At 38.4% G+C, this 16,565-nt stretch overlaps 1 protein-coding gene across 1 annotated transcript; it reads right to left on the bottom strand.

Moving 5' to 3' along the window:
- Positions 1-2,244: 2,244 nt before the first annotated feature.
- Positions 2,245-3,198, bottom strand: LOC133764275 (olfactory receptor 10AG1-like). Its single transcript, XM_062197947.1, has one exon. It carries the CDS (start codon positions 3,187-3,189, stop codon positions 2,245-2,247), a length of 945 nt encoding a protein of 314 aa, XP_062053931.1. The 5' UTR covers positions 3,190-3,198.
- Between the last annotated feature and the right edge of the window lie 13,367 nt (positions 3,199-16,565).

Here is a 16,565-nt window from a genome sequence, read left to right as displayed (position 1 = left end):
TGGTGGTAGGAAGAGCGACAGGCAAGTAACTCCTAAATAGTAATCGTCTTTTAGGTTGAGAAACAAATACATAGCTTTATATAGTTTTTTTTTTTAAGATTTATATATTTAGTTGAAAGAATTACAGAGAAAGGAGAGACAAGCAGAGAGAAATCTTCCATCTGCTGATTCATTCAAGTCATCTGCTGCTTTCCCAGACACGTTATGAGAGACATGAACTGGAAGTGGAACAGCTGGGACTCAAACTGACACCCATCTGGGATGCAACTTAACCTGCTGCACTACAGCACTTGTCTCTATAGTTTCTTTTTTAATGATCTTAGGTATTCACAGTGATTCATCTTTCCCTTTCTAATGCATTGATCCCTAGTGATGCAAATGACCGTGCTTCTAGACAGGCATGAGTTAAATATCTACTTCAACTCTTCGTGGGTGAAAAAGAGTGATAAGTTATGATAGGAAAGACACATGACAAACACTTCACTGTTGCATAATCAGTCATATCAAAAAGGAATACATAAATAATTTCAAATGTGATTTGTATTTAAGTGATGTGGTGGTAGAATGGGTCTTTTTACCAAATACAAACTAAATAAATGTCAAAATAAATATGGCTACATGAAATTTATGCCTTAAGGTATTGTGCTATAGTCATCATATATGGTCTAAGAAGTATCTTATATAGCATAAAATGCAGTCACTAAAAAATTCTTATGTATAACTATGCATAGTTCTCACAAATATTTTCTTTACTAGAATAGTAGAGATGTTAATTAAGGAGTTAACATTTAAGGGCCCTTGAGAAAGGAAGAGAGGTAGTTATGTCTTTCATACTGCAAGATTCATGGAGAATAATTCCAGACATGAATGTCTGAATATTTTATTTCTCATTACAATTAAATATTTCATGGTATATGTACTGACAAAACTGAGTTGCAGTCTTCAATTAATGGCTCTCCAGTCATATTTTAAACTCCATATATGTGGATAATCAAAAGTTAATCAATATAAATATTCTGAAAACTAGTATAATTTAAAACTAAGAAAAAGAAATGCTAAAATAACCATTTTTTGGTCTCTACATCAAAAAATATATGCATCCCCAGCTTGCAATCATGGACTAGGCAAATATTTATAAATAAATCAGATTACTGCCTGTATTAACTATGTCATAATAGTCTTTCTAGTTAAGTTAAATGATACTTGGTAATGTATAGTATACACATTAATTTAATAAATCCAGATGGTAATTTTCAGAGGAAGAGCAACGGTGAAGTAACAGTTTAGGGAGAATAAGGAGTACAGAAAAAAAGGAGAAAATGCAAAGATCTCAAGAAACTTTGCAAAAATATGAAGGAAATAATGATGGTACACTTGTTAATTTATATACATGTGAATTTTATCTCCCTTGTCTCTGTTCCATAGATCTAGTTTAGATGAGCAAATATGTGAATAAGACATTTGTAAAACTAAAACTACTATATTAAATGAAGGAAAATATTTCTAACAGGTCATGTTGATTTCAATGCCTAGGTAATTGATATTGTAGAATGTCTCTTTCTTCATAATTGGAACTTCAGTGGTTGTCTCCATGAATTTGAACATAAAATGCAATGGAAGTAGAGATTCCTCAAATAGCTGTACCTAAGTATGGTGACATTTCATTTCTTAGGACTTTATGTTTTTTCAAATGCTTTATCTTCTTAAGTAGACATATGAGCCTTACAATAATCCTGGCAGTTATGAAAAATAGTGTATTGCTAGCATTTAGAAAATTTTATCTAATGAAAAAGTGACTCATTGACTTTCTCGCTGTTATGGTGAAGAGAGTGAAGAAATCTGTTTTCTAAAGTTCTGCAAACACACTGCTCCGTTGATACTTTGTCCATTTTTAAAATATAGTGTCCATATTTAAGAAATTACATAGGAAGATTGTATTTTACCATACAAATGTCACGACTAATAATAGACTGAACTTAGAATACTTTTTACTCTGAAATGTATCATTTACCTTACAGTTTTATTCATGGAAAAAGATTATTCTTCAGACATGGAACATTAGAGATTGATTAATAGGCCTTATGTATGTTCAAGTAATATAAACGTCGGGCTAGTGTTTAAAAGCAACAAAATACATCAGAAACTGAGAGCAATTAATTGCTCAAAGAACAAATCTATGGGTTTGAAAAGCTCATTAATAACTCTGAGACAAGCAGTTGAACACTTACAACTAATATCAACAGACTATTTTTTAAGTAACAGTTTTCTTAGTGCTGCCATCACATCCTTATTCCTAAGGCTGTATATCATGGGATTAAACAGGGGAGTCACAATGGTGTAGAAAAGAGAGAGCAGTTTGTCAGTTCCTGCAGAATGATTGGATTTGGGCCTCAGATAGGTGATGGTAGCAGATCCATAGAATAAAACCACCACAAACAGATGGGAGGAACACGTGGAGAAGGCCTTAGCTCTTCCTGTGGCTGTTGGCAGCCTCAGAATGGTGGAAATGATTTTGCTGTAAGAGGCAAGAATCAGCATAAAAGGGACTGCGACAAACAACATAGCTACTACATAGACAGACACCTCATGCACAGAAGTGTCCCCACAGGCTAGCTTGAGAATGGGGGGTATGTCACAGAAGAAGTGGTTAATTAGGTTGGAGTTACAGAAATGCAGGGAGAATATTTGCCATGTTTGTCCTATCTGGACTGGGATTCCACTGACCCAGGAGCCAACTGCCAGCTGCACACACATCTTGTGGTTCATGACCAGAGGGTAGTGCAGAGGGTTGCAAATGGCCACATAGCGGTCGCAGGACATTACAGCCAGGAGGAAGCACTCCGTGGCCCCCAGCATAAGGAAGAAGCACATTTGGGTGGCACAGTCCAGTAGAGAAATGCTTCTATCCTGAGTCCAAAGATTGAAGAGCATTCTAGGGAGGGTGACAGACACGTAACAGATTTCCAGTGAGGAAAAATTTGCCAGGAAAAAATACATGGGTTTCTGCAATGCAGGATCTAGCCTTGTTATTATTATTATGAGGCTATTTCCAGATAAGATGGTCAAGTAGATGATAGTAAACACCACAGAGAGTAACCCTTGGAGTTTTGGAAGGTCAGAAAATCCCAGGAGGACAAACTGCTTCACTGTGGAATCATTGTCTTTCGCATATATCTCTTCTTGTTTCATCTGTGGGAATGATTTAATGAGAAAGAGACTTACTTCATTTATGTTGGCTCTTGTTTTTGAATGCATAATCTGAGTATGAGACACCTTTCAATTTTCATAATTTTTAACGTAAATAATATCTACATATAGCAGATATTATGATGAAGTATATCTGTTATTATACTTTCTTCTTTCTCAGTATTAGATATGCATGTTAAATGTTGCCATTCATCACAATATTGATAAAGGGCATTTAAATTTGTTTCCTATTAAATCAACAATTTCATTATTTCAGATGAAATGCTTTTCTCCTAATTGCTCTATTCTCAATGCTTATAAAGTTACAATTAATTCTATTGAACAAATGCATGTTCTTTAAGCCTTCTAAAATAGTTTTAAGGAAAGAGTACAGTTAATTTTTGGAGGTTATTGACTTCTTGTGACATTTTCAAAGACTTGTTTAACTTGAAATTCTGTTTATCTAGGCTATTGTGTCACACAAAAATTCATGATTAACTGACCACTAAATAATACATGTTACTTAATCTTTAAATCTATGTTTGTACTTCAGTGTAAGTTCTAGGAAAATGACAGCAAATTTTGTCACTCAGATTTTGTATCCTAAGCCATTTTGAAGCCATTAATCAGGAAGTGAAGATGATGTAAACAACTTTAAAATGTGTCAGAAAATCTCAGGAATTAATAAGCAGTCTTATAGAATGGAGACCCAAGGAAACAAGTCCAACAAAATGTGCATGTTTCTTTAGTGACAACTATGTCTGTTGCAGGAAAGGAGCATTAGATACAACCCATCTCTGATTTTCCAAAATTGCTTATATTCTCACAAATTGCTCATTGTTATTGTGCTGACTCCTTTTTTCTATTCTGTCTTTTCTCTTGGATCTGCACATGCATTATGCTTGTGTGTTGGTGTGTTACGATTCATTTTACTGTATGATTTTCATGTATACATATGTAGATGTATACCTATATTATATGCTTATTTGATGCTATATGCATTTTCTGTGCAAAGTATTTGTCCCACGGAATTTGATTTCCTAAGTTCTTAGATAAATCACAAATGAATCTAATTATTTTTATTCCTTGAAAAAGACTCCAAGATTTAAGAATGGGTTTAAATTTTCTGTATTTTCTACGCATGCCATGTGTTTGTGTGGTGAATATGCTGGAGGGATATAGGAATTATAAAATGTTCATTCAAGCCTGTAGAAATGACATAAAATAAGTATGTGCTATTTTATGTGTTAATTAATTTGAAGCTCAAACAACTCAATGTGAAAACAAGATGCACTTCTAACCATATTCTAAAAAGGCTTCATGTGGATAGCAGTCAAATTTTTTGCCTCAAGCCGGCGCCGCGGCTCGCTAGGCTAATCCTCCGCCTTGTAGCGCCGGCACACCGGGTTCTAGTCCCAGTCGGGGCACCAGATTCTGTCCCGGTTGCTCCTCTTCCAGGCCAGCTCTCTGCTGTGGCCAGGGAGTGCAGTGGAGGATGGCCCAAGTTCTTGGGCCCTGCACCCCATGGGAGAACAGGAGAAGCACCTGGCTCCTGGTTTTGGATCAGCGCGGTGCGCCAGCCGCAGCGCACCGGCCGTGGCGGCCATTGGAGGGTGAACCAACGGCAAAAAGGAAGACCTTTCTCTCTATCTCTCTCTCTCACTGTCCACTCTGCCTGTCAAAAATAAAAAAATAAAAATAAAAATAAATTTTTTGCCTCAAAAACACAAACCCAGGAGAAGGAGCAACATGAACAACTTGAGCATCTTGCAGATGTTCTAAGAAAAAAAATTAAATAAGAACATAGTTTCCTATTTAAATATCCAGATTAAATACTAAAACAATAAAAGTCCTTAAAACCTCAATAAATATACAGTTCTTCTAATGAAAAATGATATTAGAATGTAAAAATGCTGTGAATGAAACTCTAAAATGATTGGAAACTCTTAGGTAATAGGTGACAGTATTAATAAAATTTCAAGTGTATAAAAGTATACAACAATGTTTTTCTCAATGCACCACCCTAAAAACTGTAAACAGGTATATTCATCTATGGAATTTGATGCAGAGCTTATTGCATGGGCAATGATGAAAATTTTTGAGGGAGTCACCAGATCATTAAAGACTAGCATCATGCACCCCACAATTGAAGATCTAAACACTGCCTTCAGAAACTATCTTACTCCCCTTACTGTATCTGCCATGGTAGCTTTTACACTTATTATTGATGACCTCTGTGTGTTTTTCTCTTCTCTTCAACGAGTGATGTATTCTTGAAAAGCAAGCAAAAAATAAAAAGCAAGAAATAGTAACATCAATAGAACTGCACTACTTTACACCTACTGCTACCTGGAGTGGGGAAGGTGAGACTTAACTTTTTTATATTGGGGCATAGTAGGCTAAGCCTCTGCTGTGGAGCCAGCATCCTATATGAGCACTGGTTCATATCCCAGCTGCTCCTCTTCCAAACCATCTCCTTGCTATGACTTCGGGAAGCAGTAGAGGATGACCCAAGTGCTTGGATCCCTGCACCCACACAGGAGACACAGAAGAAGCTCCTGGATCTTGACTTTGGATAGGCCCAGCTCTGACTGCTGCAGCCATTTGGGGAGTGAAAAAGCAGTCGGATAACCTCTATCTCTATCTCTCCCTCTCTCTCTGTAACTCTACTTCTGAAATAAATAAATAAATCTTTAAACATAAATAGATAAATTTTTATACATAAAGCATTTCAACCAATTTATGAATGTTCAATAGAATTCTCACTGTAAAACTGTAAAGCATGAAAAAGTTGTACTTTTATCTAAGCACAATCCTGCCAGAAAAAAAAAAAAAACACATTCTCAAACATCACAACATACCTGCTGGTATCTCTGACTTTTGATGATCTTTAGAAACTTCAACTTAAGCAACTCAGAAAGAAAATCACTTGACAATTTAGCTAAAATAGCTTCTTTGGTTTTTGTTCAAATATTTCAAGAGTTATTTTTCTACAACTTCTCCATGAAATAATGATTTTCTTTTACATAGTTGTGGCAATGTTAATGACATCATGTATTACCACAATTAAAATGATGCTTATATTCACAGCAAGTTTATAAGTCAAATTGAATATAGGAAGTAAAATAAATACTAATGCATGCAGTTCGGAAGACTTTCTCCTCTGGAAAAAATTGTAAAAAATATGAAATCATTCCAATATTTTACCATTATTTCTAGATTTATTCATCATCTATCAATTCTTAATAAATAGTGGTCCTTTTTATAGTAGTAGGATGAAAACTAATTTTAAAAATGTGCATTCAGTGCATTGCTCATTTGTTGTATTCAATTAGGTTTTCATGAGATATGATATCCATACTTAATATATATATATATATAAATACTTAAATACATGATTAACAAAAAATAATCTCAATACATGGTAGCACTTAAGAGGATGGTGATTATGATGACAATAATCTTTAATATGTGTGTTTTAGACTATTATATTAAAAATATTTTACATTTTATCTCATTTGTTCTAATGATAATGTAAATCAGAAAAGTATTACAGTCATCTCTATAATTTATTTAAAATTTGGCAAACAACAAAAATAAGGAATTCCTTTTCAGTTATCTGTAGTTGAGTCTTATTGTGATGCTCAAAAATGAAAATATAACTGTAGTCAATTTTATGTTAGACAAAAGTAGTCCATGATTATTGGTTTGAAAGTAGGTTAAGTTAGATGCTTACCCTTATCAAATGACTTGAAGATTGTGTTTTTAAGATTAGGTAATTACTTTTATTGAAGCAGAAACCAATCACCTTCTGAGATATATTATGTTGTTCTAACAGGCAGTGCTCTTTAAATAAGGGAGTAGGAAATATTTAGTACCCTGGGGAAAACTCCTTTTCTACCTCAGCTTCTAATTGAAAAAAAAAACATTCTCACTGCCACTCAAGGAGTTTAGTATAACAAACAAGAACATATCTGGTTATGACATTTATTCTATAAATTCTAAGTGCCTCTTAATTTTTTGAAAGGTAAACATTGAAAACATTAAAAATTATAATGACCTATAATGTATCATGCAAGCTAAGATGTTCCAATAAAACAAATGTTCCACACTTTCAATTAGACAGGGATTTATTTACCTTTCATTAAGGATTCAGATGTGACCTGTGGCTTTTCAGGCAGTCCTGTTGTCTTCAACATGAGTCATCAATCTGTGAATGAACAATGGCCAGAAAAGCCTCATCATCTCTCAGAGCATAGGTGTGGTAGAAGAAGAATGAAGAAGAGAAGTCACTTTTTCTCATGAAGTGTACAAACTGAAAAGGCACGTAGAATTCTTTCTTTAAGATTTATTTGTTTATTTGAAAGACAGAGTTACAGAGAGGCAGAGGCAGAGAGAGAGATAAAGATGTCTTCCATCCGCCAGTGCATTCCCCAAATGGCTGCAACAGGCAGAGCTGGGTCAATCCGAAGACAGAAGTCTGCAGCTTCTTCCAGGTCTCCCAAGCACTTTGACCACCTTCTACTGCTTTCCCAGGCCATTGGTAGGGAGCTGGATAGGAAGTGGAGCAGCCTGGACTCTTAGTGGTGCCCAAACGGGATGCTGGGATTGCAGGCGGTGGTTTTACCCACTCTGTCATAGCAGTGGTTTTACCAGCTATGTCACAGTGTCAGCCCAGCATGTAGAATTCTAAGGAATGATCCCACAACTAAAATTTAGCCATACAGCTACCCTATGCTAGACAGGATATAAAATACAATTTCTAGCTGGATGTCCATGTGGTCATCTAAGATTCCCTAGTTCTTTGTTTGTTTGTTTGTTTGTTTGTTTGTTTTTTGACAGGCAGAGTTAGATAGAGAGAGAGAGAGAGAAAGGTCTTCCTTCTGTTGGTTCACTCCCCAAATGGCCGCTACTGCCAGCACGATGCGCCGATCTGAAGCCAGGAGCCAGGTGTTTCCTCCTGGTCTCCCAAGCGGGTTCAGGGCCCAAGCACTTGGGCCATCCTCCACTGCCTTCCTGGGCCACAGCAGAGAGCTGGACTGCAAGAAGAGCAACTGGGACAGAATCGGCGCCCCAATGCCGGTGCCGCAGGTGGAGGATTAGCCTAGTGAACGGTGGCACCAGCAGATTCCCTGTTTTTTTCACTAACTGCTTCCAAGAGGCACAATCTGGAATTCCCACTTACTACTGCTCAGACCTCCTCAGATTCACTGCAGCTCTTCTTATAGGGATTATAAAGTTATCACATAAACAAAGGCTAGAACAACACTGATGAAATACCATGGGAGTGAATATGAAATCTAGTTGGAGGAATATGGAACAAATTATACAAATATAAAGATTAATGATTAGATAAATTGATGAACAATTTTAGAAACATTCTTGTTCATCATGTCCACATATTACAAGATATCACTATTCAAGGGTTATATATTTGCTTGCCATATTTTACATTAGTTAGCTAGTCTATTTAATTTTAGCCAAATATTACATGTGCAACATTAACTGATTTCATTTTAATTGAAAGAAAAACTAATCAAGCTTAACATCTTTCATGTGACTATTTGATTGCTGTATATCCCTCTGATAAGGTATCTATTTATTTGTATATTTAGCATGTGATTTATTATCTAATTCTCGAGTTTGGAAAAGTCTTTTTGTATTAAATGTACATTTCCTTTGAAATATATTTGATTTTTTCCATATTTGCCAGACCTAAATCTGTATCATAACCCTGTTAAAAGGTCAATTTCAGATTAAAAATGTATTAATATTAGTTAAGTCCAATTTATAAATATTTTTGAGATCATATTTATGAACTTTTGTTATCTCAGATCATAAATATTTATTCTTAGGGAACACTTTAAATTCTACACAGTCCAATGATACTTTTTGTGTGTTTTTGATACACGATTTTTAAACTTAAGTATTTTTTTCTTTATGAAACTCTAAAAATTCCACTCTTATTTGTTTAAAAATATCTTATCTTGACTGAAACGCTTTTATATCTTCCTCAAAAAATTATGCAGATAGTAGATAGATAAATGAGGAGTATAAAATGACAAACAAGAGAATCTGGAGATTGCAATATTTTTTTTGACAGGCAGAGTGGACAGTGAGAGAGAGAGAGACAGAGAGAAAGGTCCTCCTTTGCCATTGGTTCACCCTCCAATGGCTGCCACGGCCGGCGCGCTGCGGCCGGCGCACCACACTAAAAAAAATCATAGGGCCCAATCCAATATATAAGGCAAATTATAAAAATATTTTATAAAATTACAATGGTGAAACTCTGTTTTAGCATGAGACTACTCCCATTAACCACTTTGACTAACATGGAGCAGAAGATCTACCACAACTCTATATGTAAAGAAAATTAACAGCTCTTGAATCATTGTAATCAGAAGCTATGTCACTTGTGTTACTTCCAGCAGAACATAGGAAATATAATTTCTAGAGATATTTGTCACAAATAATAGTAACTTAAGTCACACGTAATCAACAGGGTCAGTATTCTAGCTATCATATGGTCTCCATAAAGTTTGGAACAGGGATTGTTGAAGAAGACAAAATCAAAGTGAATATTAAGATTTTATTATATCTAGTAATCTGAAAAATCTTAAGTGTAATACAGCACATATACTTGGGAGAATCCAGAGGAAGAAATAGCAAACCCATAGCCTATGGTCAAACGTGTCCTTGTAAATGCAGAAAGTGAAAAACAACACAAGCTGTTAAAGATTAACAGTTATCTAGTCACCCACTGAGAAACCAGTAATGGATAAAGTCTTCCTGGCTCAAGATATGCAAGGAAAATATTCGTAGCTGGTCACTAACCTATGCTGACCAATGAGTGATAATTAGGAAGTCCATCTAATAAACATAAACACAAGATTTTTTTTAATGATCTGTTTATTTATTTGAAAGTCAGAGTTACACAGAGAGGGAAGGAGAGGCAGAGACAGAGAGATGTTCTTCATCCATTGGTTCACTCTGCAGTTGGCAGCAGTGGCCGAAGTTGAGCTGATCCAAAGCCACAAGCCAGGCGCTTCCTCTGGGTCTCCCACGTGGGTGCAGGGGCCCAAGGACTTGGGCCATCTTCTACTGCATTCCCAGCCCATAGCAGAGAGCTAGACTGGAAGTGAACTCGCCAGGACTTGAACTGTTGTGGGACACACAGATTAAGAACACAGAGAGACTTTTGTGGTCAAATTAGGAGTCTTTATTAATAGCCAGCTGGCGACTGCCCTCTCGAGGCCCGAGAAGACAAGCCCAAGTTACAGTGGTGGGGGGATTTTAAAGGCAGAAACTACATTTTGGTGGCCTTGGCCATTAACAAGCAAGCAAGCAAAAATACGAAAGCCAGAAATATGCTAGTAGAGCCAGAGGAGCAGACTGATACCTATAACTTGTTTCTCTCAAAGTAACAGCCCCTGCTCTGAAGCAACCAAGCAAGACAACCTACAACCACCCGGGCAGGCTATGACCTATGGGAAAACCTTAAACATAAGGCCACCCTGTCACATAACTTGTGCCCATATGGGATGCCGGCACTGCAGGTGGTGGCTTTACCTGCTACACCACAGCACAGGCCCCAAACACAAGTCACACAAGTTTTTTGTTTGTTTGTTTGTTTTAAATGAACAGAAACTTTGCAGCCAAATACCATAATGGAAAACATTTCACATTAGTCCCTTCATGTCACTACACAAACAAATGACAACAAAAGCCTCATAGGGATGTTTCTAGAATTCAGAATTACTACTGTACATTAAATTAGTTATTTTAACCCATGTTAAAATAACATTGCAAAGAAACAAGGAAGTGTAGCTATCAGAATCATAAGAAAATCTAGGTGAGCAGGTTGATTAGTAGTGTTAAGATTGCATGCTATTATGCCTTTATTCTATGCCTCCATGGCAAGTGGGAAGGTCTTGGAATATAGAACACTCCAGTAACATCTGACAGGTGCTGTCTGAACAGGATGGATGACCCTCAACACATTAAGGCAACAGTATAAAGACACCATGCCAGTGAGGCTCAGATTCAGGAGCTACTGAGTGAGGAGGAGTGGCTGGACATCCAGGCATGGGCTCTGGAGCAGGAGCTGGCCTCGTCCATGGAGAACAGAGTAAAAATGAGCAGTGAGGAGTCTGATGAGGAAGGGCCCAAAGAAGAGGTGCCTCCCCTACCCACCCCCAACCCACTCTGCGTGCTGGCCCTGTGACTGAAGAACCGAAGTGACTCCATTTTAAAAGCAAGCAGCCTCCCTTTCCCATAGCAGACCCGAGTCCTTGTAAAAGCAGGCATTCAGGCATTCCGGAGATATCAAAGCTTACCACGGACAGCTAGCTCGGTTGACCAAGAACAGCACAGTAGAGATTGCTAAACAAAGTAACTCCCTGCGTCCAGAGCTTCTGTGCTGTATGTAACTCTTTTTTTCCTGCTGGTGTAGCTCTTTTTTCATTTAAAAACTCTCCCTAACAAACACCGGGGCCTCACTCCTTCCTCCACTGTGCCGGTTGGTTGGATGGGCTCCCTGTCCCAGCTTGTACTCCCGAATAAACCTTGCTTTTGCAGTTCCGTGTGATCGACTCTCTGGGGGTCTCTGCGGGGATCTAACGATCTGGGCACAACATATTTTTTGGTGCCCAACATGGCAAAGGGTGGACTGGAGCTTGATGAGACTTTGGCCCTAGAGGGTGACCTGCAAGCCCATAACTCCACACATCCACCCACCCATGGTGAGTGATTTTATGACTTAGACCACTTATACCCCAATGGAGCTGAGGGAGCTAGGAAGCTAAGCCAACAGAAATTTAGGCCCAACCTGGCTCGCAATAGCAAGAGATGGAGAAATTTGCTTCCATCACAGTCCACCTGTCAGTACAACAATATCTGCAAGTCAGCCAGCAGCTTGGAGCCAATCGAGATGAGCATTCTCTAATGGAGTGGTGAGTGGCTACTGCACAGACTGGCAGGGTGCCGGAAAACTCCCAGAAAGGATGAGGAAATGGACTGCGTACACAGAATTGGCTCAAGTTATTAACGAAATGGGAAAGTGGCAGGCCATGTTCAACCTGAATACTATGGGCCCAGGTGATGAGAACGTTGCCATCCAGGTGAAGGATTTAATATTGACCTCCGTGTCTCTTCCCACCTTCAGAACTAAGACCCAGCCTAGAATTTTGGGGATGGTCAGTCAGTGTCAGCAAGATGCAAGAACCTGGCTTGTGTCAAGTTCCTGGGAGTTGTTTGTTCAGATAAGACTAAATCATACCTGAGGTTGTGACTGGTAAGACACAGGTTTTCCACATCCCACTAGGGTGAGACAGTTACAGATCTTTGTGGGATTATTGGGGTGTTATCCGGTGTTCATTCTGTGTTTAGCACAGATGCTCTTCCTACTGTGTCCGCTGTGCCAGAAGGCAGTAACCTGTGATTTAACTCCCAAGGCTAAACCGGCCTTTATAGCCACCAAAGGTGTGGTGGCCCAGGCACAGGGCTTACAAATGGTGGATTTCACAAAACACTTCCAGCTGGATGTTACTATTTTGACCACTAGTTTTAGACTGGGGCTATGGTAACAGGCAGAAAAGAAACACATTCCTGTTGAATTTGGGTCCCAGTTATGAAAGAGGACTGAGCTATGTTATCTCCCTATTAAAAACAGTTACCAGCTATATGTACTGCTTTACAGGCCTATCACTGCCCAGAAAAAAGGTCCAGGTGCGGACCATGTGTCCCATGGCTGGCTGAGTGTGCTCCTGGGTGACAGGACCAAAGAGGGGAGTAACGCAGATACCCACCTGGGCCAAATGGGGACATACCTAAGTCAGAGGGTGGCTATTAGTACTATCCCTTTTCTCAAGAATTACAGGCCTTATTGGACATGGTAACCTATGCTACTTTGTCTAATGAGAGCCTTCCAGCTGTCTGAGAGGTTCACAGTGATTACTATGAGGACAAGCCCTTGCCATTTACAGTGTGTTATACTGAGGTAGTCCAGATACATGGACCATGGTAGCAGTAAGGATAGACACTAACACCATTTGGTTTTAAATGGGTACTTGGTTACAAAGCAGCCAATGGGCTAAATGGTGGTCTGTGGATGTTATAAATAAACTAGGATCTTTGCATATTGGGACAGATAGCTGGGCAGTGGTCCTAGGATTAACTTTATGGCTGCCTCAGGGGGAGCAACACACCTAAGATGTGGTCATCGGCCAGTAAGGAGACACGGGATGGAGAGAGATCAATGGGACACGGGTCTCATAAAGAGGTCACTGTGTGTCATTCTAGTGGAAGTAGGATGCAGCTACTAGTCCCTGGAAATGAAAGGCAAATAGGCTAGCTCAGGTCTGTGGTCTCTGGATATCTGGCACAGTTAAAGCCAGATGGTTACACCAGCAGCTGATATATGCTAGTTACTTAGACAGCCACAGTGTGCACACATCCAGGTTAATACAGCCACTGAGCGGCACAAATGGTGTTGTGTTATGATCAGCTCCTTCTCCTTTGATGGCAGGATAGAAGACTAAATGGTTGTGGTCAATACTTATCACAGCTAATGTTACTCCCTGAAAGATTCTCTCTCTCTCTCTCTCTCTCTCTCTCTCTCTCTCTCTCTCTCGTTTTCACATTGTCTATGCCAATGTGTGAGTATGTGTGTGTTTATTGGTTCAGATTCGTGTTCTAGAAATCTGTCCATTTCATACATGTCTTTCAATTTGAGGGCATAGGGGCAGATGTTCGGCCTAGTGGTTAAGACTCCATTTAAGATGCCTATATCTCATATTTGAGTCTTGGCTATGACTCCCCATTCCAGATCTTTCTAATGTAGACTCTGAGAAGCAATATATGATACATCAAGTAGATGGTCCCTGTGAATTATGAAGAAGGCCTGGATCAGATGCCCAACTTTTTGCTTTGGCTTGATCCTGCACTGGTCATCATGGATATTTGGGGAAAGAACTAGCAGATGAGAGTTTCTGTCTCTCACTCTTTCCCTGACTCTTGTGTTTCTATGTGGGTGCAAACTGTTCAAATCTTTATACTAAATTGATCTTCTGTATATAAAGAGAATTGAAAATGAATCTTGATGCAAATGGAAGGGGAGAGGGAGCGGGAGAGGAGAGGGTTGCGGGTGGGAGGGAAGTTATGGGAGGGGGAAGCCATTGTAATCCATAAGCTGTACACTGGAAACGTATATTCATTAAATAAAAGTTAAAAAAAAATAATTTACAAACCTCTTCATGTCAAACTTTTATGAAAAGTAAAATAAAGTACAGGAAGAAACATCATTAAAATAAGGAAAGAAAATGTGATATTACCTGTGCATGCAGAGGTGATGTCAGAGACCCAAGCAATGCAAGTCTAACATCTTATCTATCTTGCAAACAAAAGGTAAATATATATATGCATAAAATAAAAATATATAGCTTGTAAGGATTATTAAGAAAAATGTGAGAATCCTATTTTGAATTTTTTTTTTTTTTTTGACAGAGTGGATAGTGAGAGAGAGAGACAGAGAGAAAGGTCTTCCTTTTTGCCATTGGTTCACCCTCCAATGGCCGCTGTGGCTGGCGCATCTCGCTGATCCGAAGCCAGGAGCCAGGTGCTTCTCCTGGTCTCCCATGCGGGTGCAGGGCCCAAGTACTTGGGCCATCCTCCACTGCCTTCCTGGGCCATAGCAGAGAGCTGGCCTGGAAGAGGGGCAACTGGGATAGAATCCGGCGCCCTGACCGGGACTAGAACCCGGTGTGCCGGTGCCGCAAGGCGGAGGATTAGCCTGTTAAGCCATGGCGCCGGCCCCTATTTTGAATTTTCAACATTAACCTTTATTTTTTTATAACACACAATTTATGCTCCCAAACTTTTGTTTTCCTTACTCCCTCTCGCAACCCTTGTCTCCCATTCTTCCTTTCTTTCTGTCTCTCTCTTTGTCTCTCTCATTGAGAGGCAGAGAGACAGAAACAGTATTCACATTTTCTGCTTCACTCCCCAAATGTCAATAACAGGCAGAGCTTGGACAGGCTGAATCAGGGATCCAGGAATCTCAGACTAAAGCCAGGAGTCTGAACTTTATCTAGTTCTCTCAGGTGGATGGCAGGAACTTCGGTACCAGCCAAAATCCAAAAGCTACAAATCCAGACTTGAACTGAAAAACATTCAGGTTTTTTTTTTTTTTTTCTGTCTCCAAATCAATCCAATGATGTTGTAAATATCCCACAGATACTGATGGCCATGTCTCTTGTCAGTTGACTTTAGTTCAGAAAAGCAATCATCTCCTCTTGAGATGCGCACAGAAACACACAAACATGTGTCCCTATTTATTTGTGCTTCTAATAAAGAAAATCCCATTTCTTAGCAGAATAAATTAATTGTGCTGGCAGTAGTGCAAAAATTATCTTATTAATAAAGATATTTATAGTTTAGAGTATTCATAATAGCTGCACACATTCAACCTGTATTAAAAAACATGGTGTGAAAATGACATTTTTGCCTTGTTGTTATCCCTGAAAGTGGTAACAGCTGAAAACTTTTCAAGTTTCCTAGTTTAGTGAAAAAAGTGAGTTTTAAATAGCTGTAAATCATTTTTAGAAGAGTGGTATTTCACTGTCTAGCAAAAATATAACAGTGTTCCAAGAGTACAGCTCTTATTTGCCCTTCTATAATATAATGGAATATATTACCTCACATCTGCTAGAGTTCTTAATGTTTTCATATATTTCCCACTTGTTAATTTTGTCTTCTTTCTCAATTGCTTTTTCTGCATTTGATAGGAGGGACAGGAAGAACAGAAGGACTTCTCGATTTCTGTTTCATCCAATCCAAAATCATGAGTTTAAGAAGTTTGCCAGCTTCTACCTGGAAAAGTTTGGGATTTATTTTTGTGTTGTTTATTTTATGACTGTTCTGTTTCAGTAATTTTCCATGAGATTTTAGTAGTTTCTGACAACTATACTACCTAGGAGTCTTGGTGATGTATTCATCAGTAGATTTTTCTCCTTTGTTCATACTTTGTTATGGCACATACTCAGGCCATCTTCTTCTTCTTAAGGAGAAAAGAATACTGCACTCCTCTTTGCACTGACAGGTCCATGTAAATGTGATCAGTATTGAATATTCACTTATATGCAAAAGCGTCAATAGCAGGTATAAGCTTCACAGTGTTCCTTTTTAACAGTAACCCCTGGGGACAAGTCCTATTCTCAGAAATCTTTTGACTTTTTATCTAAATAGTTTGTTATATGAGTATGAAATTTTAGAAATTAATAAGTTTGATTGTGTCAGTGTAAAGGAAATATATCATTTTCCTTATACACACTGAATATAGATATTTTTGTGTTTTTATTACAGGAATAGCAGATTTATTGCAA

Source organism: Lepus europaeus, chromosome 7 (genome assembly GCF_033115175.1).
Source record: "Lepus europaeus isolate LE1 chromosome 7, mLepTim1.pri, whole genome shotgun sequence".
Classification (NCBI taxonomy): domain Eukaryota; kingdom Metazoa; phylum Chordata; class Mammalia; order Lagomorpha; family Leporidae; genus Lepus; species Lepus europaeus.
Note: the sequence above shows the minus strand (reverse complement) of the source record. Positions and strands in the feature narration are given on the sequence as shown.